The 12,293-nt window shown below is 46.0% G+C and overlaps 2 protein-coding genes and 1 non-coding gene across 5 annotated transcripts in view; all 3 read right to left on the bottom strand.

Annotated features, from left to right (window-relative positions):
- Window positions 1-8,590, bottom strand: part of LOC116442840 (putative RNA-binding protein Luc7-like 2) — a 29,847-nt gene extending 21,257 nt beyond the window's left edge. For 2 of the 3 annotated variants that reach the window (XM_032106349.1, XM_032106348.1), the window contains exon 1: window positions 8,230-8,590. In XM_032106349.1, coding sequence (XP_031962240.1) covers window positions 8,230-8,290 — 61 coding nt within the window. In that variant the 5' untranslated portion in view covers window positions 8,291-8,590. Of the gene's footprint in view, window positions 1-146; window positions 218-8,229 lie in introns of all 3 variants that reach the window. The other variant, XM_032106350.1, reaches the window with a different exon arrangement.
- Window positions 8,591-10,941: 2,351 nt separating this feature from the next.
- On the bottom strand, window positions 10,942-11,464 carry FMC1 (formation of mitochondrial complex V assembly factor 1 homolog). The gene is made up of 2 exons (XM_032106352.1): window positions 11,288-11,464; window positions 10,942-11,196 (listed from the first exon to the last, which is right to left on the bottom strand). The coding sequence occupies exons 1-2, from the start codon at window positions 11,414-11,416 to the stop codon at window positions 11,002-11,004; spliced, it is 324 nt and encodes a 107-aa protein (XP_031962243.1). The 5' UTR covers window positions 11,417-11,464; the 3' UTR covers window positions 10,942-11,001.
- Window positions 11,465-11,875: 411 nt separating this feature from the next.
- Window positions 11,876-11,948, bottom strand: TRNAR-CCU. The gene has a single exon. It is a non-coding gene; the product is annotated as a tRNA-Arg (tRNA).
- Window positions 11,949-12,293: the final 345 nt, after the last annotated feature.

Genomic DNA, 12,293 nt, shown 5'->3' on the forward strand with positions numbered 1-12,293 from the left:
GCCTGCTACTGCAGTAAAGAGTTTTGCTCTCCTTTTTTTCCTTTTTTTTTTTTTTCTTTTTAGGAGGTGGATCTTTATTTTTTTAAACACATAACTGCGCTTGTTCCACATTCATTAACACATCTGAAAAGTTATTGATAACTCACGGCTCGGCGAATGCGGGGCCTTTCTGACACTCCCTTGCAGATTGATGTAGGCAGGCAAAGATACATTGAACCTTTATAAATAAAACAAGGGGCCAGATTGTTCAGTTTGTATAGAATAATAGACTCTGCCAGCAATTTTAACACAGCATCTAGAAATACATGTTGACTGTAAAGATTCTTCTATATAAAGACACATCAACCAAATAAAGAAAAGTATTTTAAAAAAACCCCACAGCTGATGGCCTAATAGCACTAACCTATCAGGAGTCAAGGAGTTATCAAAACCAGAAAATTGCTCAAAGACTCAGGTTCCTTAGGTAAAGTTGGCAAATAGTATTTTCACAGACATTACCTCACAACAGCTTTTTTCACATCTCTACTACAACTAGATACTGACACTACAGCTGAAAGACAGTGTTTTTTTCATCAAAGTGACTAGCATGATAATCATAATTACCAACCTGAGGTAACACCACATAGGGGGGGAAAAAAAAAAAAGGTGACAGAAACTGATCAACAACAGCCTCAAGAATACTTTACACATTTGTATTTTAAACCTTTATTCTTTCTGCACTTTGCCTTTATTCAAGCATTTAAAAAACCCTTACAAACAAGACTGGGGTATTTACCTTTTCTTTTCAACAAAAAGCAGTTTCATACATTTGTATTTATTTTTAACCTATGCTGTTTCAGAAGGAAAAGTTTACCAAAAAGAAAAGGTGTCATATACCACATTCTAACAGTGATTGAGTTCTGTGTCCCTCTGGCAGCTCATTTGCAAGTCTGATAGCCTCAGAAGAAAATGCTTTTATTTCTCCATGAATTTAGTGAGTTCCAATATTCCTAAACAGTGCACACCTTTTGACAAGAACAGAAGATTTATTCTGCTGCTGACCTACAGATGAATCATCCAGATTGGGTGACGGCCTGGGATCTACATGGTTGCTGGGGGGGAGGGCAGAATAAAATCTATGGATCCACTATGCACCTGACATTCCACCTACAGCAAAGGAGATTTATGCAGATGTCTTCTAAGAACTAAACCAACACAAACAGATGTGTTCTTAAGCCAAGGACTTTTGCAGTTCAGCAGGTAACCAAGATGCTACTTCTCCTTGTCAAACTGTACGGAAGTTGATACCTTCTTTGTATGGTCAAACAAACAAGTGAATGCTAAATTTAAATAATGAGTATCAAAAAAAGGCTTTATATATTCTGTAATAAGAAAGTAATACACCCAGGACCCAAGCAGCTGCAGTCATCTAAGTTTTAGAAGTACTCTTAAACATTTATAAAGAGGACACTATCACTGATATTTCAGACCTTATTACAAATTCTACTTTAACAGGTAAATAATTAAATTAGCTCAGAATAGCAGTTTATTTAACCCTGCCTCTGAAGAACAGCAGAATATTCAACTACTTGATCTTCAACACTCATGCTCATTAAAGAAATTAATTTACCAGGGCATTACAGGAGTCAACATCTATTACTGTAAGCCATCCCTGCGTTTCCAAATAGATTTTTTCCACTAAAAAAACCCCATATGGCTGATAAAATTTACATGGAGAAAACATATATTAATTTTCTCTCAAGAAGTATCCGTTTTAGCTTTTCTTAAAGTACCTGTCCCAAACCACATTTCTCTAAGAGATTACTTTCCAGGTGAATGGAGAACTTTGCAACAGAACTGAAACCATTCAAGAAAAAAAGCAAAACATCAAGGAAATTTCTATACTTGCACATTTCATAACCTTTACAAGCATAAGGAAACTGAACACAAGAGACACAAATATTCAAGAGATTATGGCAGTAACGTAAACTGTCTAAAGGAACTTTTCTATTTTGTATAAAACATACTGACTACAAAATTAACATCAATATTCAAGACCAGTGCATACTGCTGATTAAGGAACATCCAGAGGTTAAGATCACAACATGCACTTGTACTACACAATTCACTTTGAACTCCCAAGTCTAATCTATTAACAAGCCTCCACAATGTCATTCCTGTTCAGTACATTTTGATCACAAACCAGCAGAACGAACACTTATGCATCAACAATGCTCAGCATTGTAACATGCTTAAACAATGACTTCTTTGATCCAGCATCTCTTACTATTCTGATGTATCCTAATACACTACTGTCAACAATCCCAATGCACTGATGAGAACTACCCTTTATAATCCAACTGTAACCTCTCATCGTAAACCAGTGGTGCAATCCATGCAAAGGAAACATTTTCATGCTGCTGACTTCCTGAATTAAGATACATTAACAAAAAATGGTTAACTTTCCACCCAAATTTTTAAAGCATGAGTCCCAACATGTTGGCAAGGGACTCTGAAAGCTTTATTCAAGAAGAGCTACTAACTGGGTGGAGTATGTGTTTAAAAACTGTATCAAATTCCACCCGCAAAGCAAGCCCTGTATAACCAGCATCCAACATCATTATTTAACTGAGGCTTATGCAGGCACAGAAGATCCTGTTCCTGCTGCAAAGTGAATTGGCAGCTAATTCTGATACTCTTGTCACTACTTGACCCTAACATTTTTAGGATAATACTTATTTCTAAGCAGGACTGCTTCTGTTTTACACCACGACTGAAGTAACACTTAAGAGTGCAGAATACAATGAAACCATCCTTTAGCTAATGCATTACAAGTGGAACAAATACAGAAATGTTTTTCCTTGAGGTATGAATATGGCCATTTGCTTCTTCATAAATGTCATTTTGGACAGCGTCCCACGTAGAGAATAATGCCGCAAGTCCTTCACTGTTCCCATCATTTTTAAGGTCTAAACTATCAGAACTTCCTAACAAAGCCATAAAATACAGACAATTCACAAAACACAGTCATTGCTCTTAAAACCTCCTGATCACTCCTGACTGACAAATAAAGCACCTTTTCATGAAGTTCATGTGTTGTGACTACATTCAGATTTCTGAGCTGATTTCAATTCAACATTTTGTGGAGGTTTTGCAGGAATTCTCTGCCTTTATTGCTGATCTGTATTTGAAAGCAGAGCTCTCTCAACAACGATCTATCAAAGTTTAAACACATATATCACCTTCTATCTCCAAGTGTAAAGCAAAGTGGAAACCAAAATCTACCTACCCTGCAAATACCAACATCAACCCTCCACCCATTGTTAAGTACACAGAAATTCTTCAATAATCCCATACTAAAACAAAGAAATTTAAGAACGGGTTAGAGGTTCTAGATTACAGCTCTGTTCCATATAAAACGTACCACCAAACACGGGATGATTAAAATAAGCACAGGAGCGTCACTTCAATTCCTCCCAAACAAAGAGGACAGAAAAGTCACACATTACTAACCACTGCTAGAGATAACTGAAGCGTAACCCAGAAAAAAACAGTTACAACATGAACAGATGCAAAAAGGGTATCATAAGCTTCAAAGCCAGAACAAGATGATCCACACTAAGGAAAGTGTGTTTGCTAGTAACAGCTAAAGAACTGAGTTAAAGACTTCACACACAGCACCTCAGCTCAAAAAGCTATCAGGTGAAGCAAAAAGAGATGCTGACTGGCACTTCATACATACAGGTTCTGTCTAAAGGCTCCAGAGATTTTTCTGCTAGTCACAGCACAGTTATTTGTTAGGATGCTTGGGAGAACCTTTTCATGACTGAATGTAAGTCTCAGAAGCATGCACAAATTCACCTGTCTCTTAGGAGAATCTAATTAACTTTGCTCAATTTTTGTATTTCTAGACTGTAGTCTAATTTTGAAGTGGTAGCAAGTATTTTAAAAACCCAAACCACCACCACATTTCTTTGCAACAGTTAAGTCTTAGCAGTTTCAAGACGTTGTGTGGCACCAGGGCTGTTAGGATCTGTTGTGTCTGCACTACTGTCACAAGTAATGATCCTGCTTCACCCTCTGCTTCCAACCAGCTCCTCAGGCTGACTCCAGCACTCACTCCTGCAGCAAGGCAAGAGCATGTAACTGACCTGGTGGAAAATGAAACACTTAGGCAAGATAAGCTGGTTCAAGATAAAAATGGGATCTTTCCCATCAGTTCTTCTACAGCGAACTTGTCAATCTTTGCCCATTTCAACTACATTTTGGGGGAAAAAACCCCAATCCTGGGGTTACTAGTATCAATTGTTAACATTTCACTCAATTTGTAAATGACTCAATTTATAATTATGATATTATCTGTAAGGCTAACTCCTGTTTTCTAGAGAACAGGGATGGCAAAAGCAGGGTTTACCTATACATACTATTAAAAAAAAGTCTACTCAATTTTACAGTTGAAAACCAGTATCTTAAAAAATAAAAGTCATACTTCTCTATGTGCTTAGTCCTAATACTCCTAAATGACAAGCTCCTGCAGCTCCGGTCAACAACAACCGTGAACTAACCTTTTAACTATCGACATATGGAATAAAAACTCCTTCAGTTGAAGTGTTAACAGTAAAAAAACCCAAGCAAACAAAAAAACCCATTCATATATAAGTACATAAGATTAGTACCTGGTTTTCAGCACTAGTTATTTCCCAATATTTGGAAAACCTATACTATATATCCAGTAATTTATATTTAAATCCTCTCTTGGTATGGCAGGTTATCAGTACTTGAAATGCCATTTAGAGAAGATTTTTTTTCAGCCTGCAGTCATGACTATATTAAATAAGCCCAGCTTTTTACTAGCATCAAAATCAGTGGCACTTTTAATTTTTTTTTAATTTTGGCACAGTCCACATCCAATTCAGTTTTCCACTTGTCAGAGAAGCATGCAAGAGAAGGTTAACCTACGTAATATGCAATGCGTTTTTAAAAACTTACTTGCTTTTAAATAATAATTAATAAATAATTAATAAACGTTTTGTCCAGGTGTATAAAAGAACCATTCCTGCCCTTCACACATTTAATTGTATTGACATCACCAACACAATTGCTTTTTAGATAACCCAGATCTATTCTAAGAACTGCAATTCACTGGCAGCTCCTCAGAAGCACTTGCCAGGTCCCTTCAGTTTCACTCTCTGTCAGGTATCTGTCACATGAGCAAAGGCGGGCACGGAGCAGGGGGCACTGGGCCGGGCAGCTGCCAAGAGGCTGCCCGAGCCCCACATCCTGGCAGGGACCAGCCAGCGATGCCATGTGACTGCGTGCATCTATGCTGCTGTCAAAACTCAGCCACGGGAGGAAGCAGGCTGCCAAAGAAGCCCGGAAGCTCTCACTTCTCCCTGCCCACAAGCACAGGGCCCTCTGGGAAAGGGTACAGCCAGGGGCATGCCTGGAGCAGCACACCCACTTCTACATGGCCACATGTTGGGCAGCCCTGTTTGACATGAGGAGACTCCTCTCTAACACAGTTTATTTTTCATGAATATTCGTACAGCTTGGTGGGTATTTTCTGAATCACTGTGACCAATACGGAACTGTGCTTTCTAGGCATTCTCGGAACTTAACAGCAAATCCATAAAAACACTTTAACAACTACATCTTCCAGGCTTTTCCGTTTTGGCCCTAGGGACACCAGTTATAATAAGCGTGCACATAGTTCCACAAATTACAGCCTACAGCTCATCTCCTAAAACCATGTTTGAACAGCTCATCTCCTAAAACCATGTTTGAGCATCTCATTGCAGATTTTTCAAAACCATTTTCAGAACATGTTCATATATTCTACAAATGATACCATAATCTAAAAAGGGGAAAAAACCAAACCAAAAAAATCCCTACATACATATATTCAGGCACAGCCATTGGTTTTAAATTTACCTCTGAGTTTTTTCTACTCTCACTGAAGAGATCAAATGTTTGATCTACCTCTTCTACAACAGGTAAGATTTTTAAGCTTTCATATTCTAGGCTTCTCAAAAAAAACCCAACCAAAAACACCTGAACAAGACAAAAAATCTGCCAGACTGTGTAAAGTATAAAACTAAAAAGCACTTTGGTAATTTTGATCAATATAAAACAAAAACATCACCCGAGAGAGAGTATTTTTTCAGAAACTCTATTGCGTTTTAAACTCTACTGCATTGCCAGGCAGAGCAAAATCAAAGGCAGTGGGGACAAGCGGTGAAATTAGAGCTCTGATCTACCAAGAAATTAAAAAACTGGCGCACTCTAAAGAAAAACTGCAATTTGCATCTTAACAGAAATAGAGTATTTGTCAAAGCTAATAGGAATATAGAAAAACCTAATGACCCCAAACCCCACTAATCTCAAGGTTAGCAGTATTTCAATGACCTTGAGCCTGGCCTTGGATTTATTAAGTACCAGCTCTGCAAAAAAGGGTTAATTTTCAATCCCTGTGTACAATTCAGTTTAAATAATGCTCCACTGGACTTTTTATTTTCTTTAAAACTGTAATGGTGTTACACTGAGATCATCAATCCAATAATGGAAGCCAGTTTTACGAACAGTCTTTTCTCCTTATCCTTCCCTATTCTGCCCATTTTGTTTAAACGCTTCCTTTCTAGCCAGTTAGTTTCTGAACAGTTCAGCACACGTGGTTTAGGAATTACAGGGTGAGTGGGAGGGGGAGAAATACAGTTATCAATACAATAACTGCTTTCTTACAAAGCCAGAGAAAATATAGTCTGAAAACGGCTTTTCCTGGTTTAGATTTTAGTCACTTAACATTTCTGGGCAGCTGTCTCAAGTAAATCACACTCTTCTCCCACCATTCAACAGAAGATACCTTTGGAAATCGAAACAGCTCCTCCACCCCCTTTAAACCTTCTGTGTAGTCTTAGGGTAGCACTAAGACAGTGATCTAGGTGCCAACACTGGTTAAGACTTGAGTTTCATAAGCACAATGTTACTTTGCCAAGCACTTAGACATGAGCAGCCACAACAGGAAGTATTGGAAAATCTTCTGGAGCAAGACAAAGCCACCCTAAATTAGATCTTGCATGATGACAACTCACTAAACAGCCTTACTCTGGAAGACAGTCTTTGCAGAACAGTAATTCAGAACTCAGCAGAAAGCATTCACGATGCAAGGGGTATGCGTAAACCAGTTACATTTATTCGAAATTTTAGATTATACTAAAAAAAGCTGTCATATCACATTAGCCCAGTACCAAGAGATGATCAGAACAGACAAGGCACATCCCACTTCTCGCATCCTACTCAGTGCATGGGGAAAACAGGTAACCATTAATTCAACAAAAAGCTTCAACAAACGTAACACGTCTGCAAGAGTAAGTACGGACTGAGCACGACATGCAGAACACGTAAATTATCTCTAATTGCTGCCTACCCTCGGGTGCAGTATTCTCTTGTTTTAAGTTAAGGACTGCACAGCATAACTGGAACTACTCTTTTCCAGCAGCTCCCCAACTACCTGGATTTATGGGCGAGTGCCGGTTCAAAGTTTCAAGCTGATCGCCATGCACCCCGACAAAAACTGCGAGCAGCTTTACACAGCAGTATTCTTCATTTTGTGATCGCAGAGCGATCTGAAACCTGACCGTACATCGAGTATCTCCCTCCGGGTATTACTGCCTCCAGATGTTAAGCTTTTACTTGGCTCTTTAGGGCTTGTTTTTAAAAGGGTTTTCTGTCCACTTGGTTCAAACCCACGTTGCCTTTTAGAAAGCAAAAGACATACCCTCCTGCTGACTGACACGATGGTTTGGGCCAGAATTTAGACAAACCTGTAACAACACAAAAACCCACTCTGCTCTACTAAAGGGGCTGTTGGCTTGGGGGGATTTTTTGGTTCGCTGTGTCCTCCCCCCGATGATCAGAATCTCGCAAGCTTGCGTCTCTCTGCGCTGACCGCGCGGGAAGGCGGTGCGCCGCGGACCACGCCAGGAGCGGATTTCCAATAGCAGCAGGGCCGCCAGCGCGGCCGCCCGGACAGTGGCCGGCGCCGGCAGCTCCGCGGGGGGAGGAGGTGCTCGGCTCCCCCCACCCCGCCGGTGACGGCCCCGGTAGCCCCGCCCCGCGGGGGGTGCGGGGAACGGGTCCCGGACCTGCCAATCACGGCGAACACCGCCCGGCCCGCCCGGTACCGCCGTGACCTCCGGGGCTGCGGCGGCTCCGCCCCCTCCTCCCGCCCCTTCACGGCCGGGGGGCACTTACCGTCCCGGGACGTGCCCATGAGCTGGTCCAGCATGGCGCGCATCTGGGCCTGCGCCGACATCTTGAGCGCGGGGGGGGGCCCGGCGAAGCCGGGCCGAGTCACGCCGACAGCGGCCTACAAGGCCCGAGGCGCGGCGGGCGCTCGGCCCTGCCCCTCGCGTCACGGGCGGGCCCGGGCGGGGCCGCTCCCCCGCCGCCGCGGGGGGAGGGAGGGAGCGGGCGCTGCCCCCGCCTGGCTTTCCCGGTGGGAAGCGGAGCGGGGAACTCGCCTCACGCCGGACCCGGTGCCGCCGCCTCACGCCCCCACACGCTCCCCTCCTCCCGCTCCCTCCCGCGCCCGCCACGCGCGCGCGCCGGCGGGAACGGAAACCCGCGCGCACGCGCCCTGCGCCCCTTCGTCCGCTCCGCGACGTCAGCGCGGACGGGCCTCGGCGCTCGCCTATTGGCCACGGCCCGCGCTGCTCGGCCAGTGACGCACCGCGCGGCGAGGCTTCTGATTGGGCCGTCGGGCTGGGCCCTTGGGGCGCGCTGATTGGCCAGGAGGGCCCACGTGTCCGCTGTGACGTCACGGTCTCCGGGTCAGCGGCGGCCCCGGGCGGGGTTGCGGTCTCGGGCGGCCCCGGGAGCGGAGCTTAGGGACAGTTCCCTTCTGGAGCCGATTCCCTCTTGGAGTGCTGTGCAGCACCACTGCCATGGCCCGCGCTCTCTCAAGTGCCGGGTGCAGTCGTGGTGAGAAAAGTTACTGTAATACCCCGCCTACTGGAGAACCACCCTTGAAACTGAGGCTACTGCCATGTGCGGCTGATAATTCAATTTACAGGGCACCAACATCCATTTTCAAAAAAAATGTTTTCATGAATTTTACCCATTATAACGCCTGCATTTTGTGACTCACCCTTTGTCAACCATCGTGTTGCCATCTAGTGACCAAAATCCGTCATAAAGATCAGTTCTAATCGTCCACAGGCGTTGTCGTGTTCAAGGTTAACTCCATACGAGTGAAAAAAGGCAACACAAAGCCTCCCCTAACATTAACCCCTCCCCCCCCCAATTATCGGTATTTCAGAAGGACTTGCAGAGAAGATGCTCTTCTGTAACACGTTCAGGGAAGATTTTCTACCCAGTGCCCCTCAGCTAATTAAGAGTATGTCCTGGCTTTGCTGCTTCTTTAAAATCTAAATTTACTTTTGTTAGTCATTACTTTGGGTTGAAAGGGAAGTAAATGGAAGAGACCCCAACACTTGTTAGAATACTCTATTTAGTACCTTAGTATGCTTAGGGGAAATTGAGAAATTTTAGCTACTATGTATACCCACAGCATACACACTTTATCTCCTTCTGCTCTTTAAAGAGCATCTATGTCTGGCCAAATGATCACACTTTTTTTTTTTTTTTTTTTTTTTTTTAATTTCCCTCTGTCAAGCAATATACTCTAGACCGTGGGACTTTGGATGGAGCAAACCTTTAGTCTGTCTGGAAAGTGAACTGCAGAATGCAGCAGTTTGCATTAAATAACCCAAACCAACCAGTATGTCACAGCCATTCTCAGGGTGTGGTGACATCGCACCACTTTGATCTACAGAGCTGAAAATAGGTTGGTACTCTCCCACCTGTTACACCAACGCTTTTCAGAAAAACCACCGTTTAGCTAGTGAGACACTGTTAAGACTTGCAAACTGGAATTTTGGTCAACAGAACCCTAAAACTTGTAGTTCACATCTCCTTACCTTACCTAAGCAGCCAAGATCTCCCCAGTTTTAAGGATCCGTTGTGCCTATCCACTATACTGTGGGGATTAAACCACCCCCAAGTTTTAAATACAGGGGAAAGAAGAAGCAGACTTAGATGAACTAATTCTATTTGCAATGTTTTTCTGACAGAACACTTTGTTTTCCCCAACAGTAAAAAACCCTAACAAACACAATCTTTTGTTAGAGTTGCTTCAAGCTCCTCCCCAGGTAAACCTCACATTCTTAGCCATTCTTGTTATAGATTTCTTACATATCTTGCATACAATTCAACACTCTTCTGAGAACAGCAGCAACTCAAGACATTCTTTCATAAAAGGAAACTCGCCGTTCCACATTTGTGAGATGAGCGAGAAAACGCAGTGCCATTTGAGTACCTCGCGTGACTGTCAGTAGTCAGTTCCCTTCAGCTTTTCTGAGATTCAGTGCATGAGGGCAGCACAGGAAGCTGGCAGTTGCAGAGTCGACTTCTCAGAGACACCGAGAAACATGTAACTCATTAAGAATTCATCTCTCTGAATTGCTAGTGCTAGCTCACCACCATGGAAAAAACCCTAAAAAATCTTTACGATGGAAGAGGTTTGTGCTACTGCAGTGCTCACCAGAATCCACAGATGCTCCACAGAAGAGGTCTTTGTTCTTGGAAGAGTACGAAATTCCACATAGAATATAGATGGAAAATGCTTCGGTGAACACTAGACAAATTCTCTCACCTACTGCTTTTAAATCACGTGGGGGAACCACGAACCCCTCCAACCCCTTGGACAAGGAGTTCAGCAGGGAAGGCTGACATGTTTCTCCACTACAACCAACCTCTCAACCCGTGGAGGGTGCCAGTCACAACACACATTGAGAAGGACGGTATGGGCGTCTGGGAAGCCTGATAAAGGGAGAGGGGGTTTCCAGTTACGGCTTTCACACCATAACCTAAAACTGACAAAAGTCACCTGTTAGAGAACCCGGCCTATTCCAGTAGCTCTAGGATATTTATTGAGGAATAAACATTGAACACAGCAGTCCCGTCTCAGCCCTTCCCTCCCGGCTGCTGAGGCAGTCTGAAGCCCACCAGTCCGGCGACCTCCTGGGGCGAGCGCTCGCCCTTGCCGTGGTACTCGCGGTGCAGGGCCTCGTGTTCCCGGACGCTGCGGAGCAGGCACAGGTAGGTGGCGGCCTGGAAGTGCAGCTCCTGCTGGGCCCGGCACAGCTTCTCGCTGGTCACCTGCGGGGAGCGGCGGTCAGGGCGGCCCCGAGGCCTCGCCGAGCCCCGGCGGCTGCCCGGGCAGGGATGGGTAGGGGAAACCCGCGGGTACCCGGTGCGCGCGGAAGGCCGCGACCACGTGGCGATAGGCGGGGCTGTCGCGATAGGAGCGGCCGGCGGCGTGGCGGAGCTCGCGCAGGAGCGCGCGCAGGGTGCGCAGCGGGGCTCCCAGCGCCGCCATTTCCGACCCGCGCGCGGACGCGCCCGCCAAGCGAGCGCCGCCGCCGCGCCTCGCCAGTGCGGGCAGTCGAGCGCCGAGTGCACGATCGCCTCCTCCTCTGTGCCGCCCTCCCCGCCACTGCAATTGGCGCAGGTCAAGTGCCGGAGGTCGAGCGGCGGGACTGCGGCGTGCCCGCCCCACGCCTCGCCCTGGGCCCTCCGCCCCGCCGCCCGCCCGTGGTAACGGAGCGGGAGCCCTGGGAGCCTTCCAAAAGGCGCGTCATACGGCGGGAAAACGAGTTGGACCGCGGGCCCGTCCCCGCGGCTTTCTGGGGCCTCGGGTTTAAAAGGGGCTCCGGGTCTTGCTCGAGCCAGAAGGGGACGCCCAACAACAAGCCCAAGAGCTGCGGTCCCGAGGCAGCCGGCGGCTCGCGGGAGTCCGGACAGGCGGCGCGGCGCGAGTGCAGGGAAAAAAAACACCCACCCCAGATGGGACTCGAACCCACAATCCCTGGCTTAGGAGGCCAATGCCTTATCCATTAGGCCACTGGGGCTGTCGCGTAAGAGAGGTTTCCGTGTGCCTACTTATCTGCTGTCCCGCCCCCTTTCCTTGTATGGAGCGCGTCGGAAGCCGGTGATTGGGCAGCACCGCCCCGCGCAGCCGCCGCGCGGCCCCCCGGGAGCCGGAGCCAGGCGGGAGCGCGGTGCTTCCATGGCGTTGTGAGGTGGCGCCTCGGAACAGCGCGATAGTCACGCAGGGAAACGCTCCTTCCATACCGACCCTTTGGCGGTTTCAAAACGCTGGTCCTTGTACAGTGTTACCCTTTTCCGGGTGGTTGCCCTGCCTGAAGGATGCCCCCACCCCCAAAACAAAAACGCGACAAACAGCCCGAAGGGCC

This window comes from Corvus moneduloides, chromosome 4 (genome assembly GCF_009650955.1).
Source record: "Corvus moneduloides isolate bCorMon1 chromosome 4, bCorMon1.pri, whole genome shotgun sequence".
NCBI lineage: Eukaryota > Metazoa > Chordata > Aves > Passeriformes > Corvidae > Corvus > Corvus moneduloides.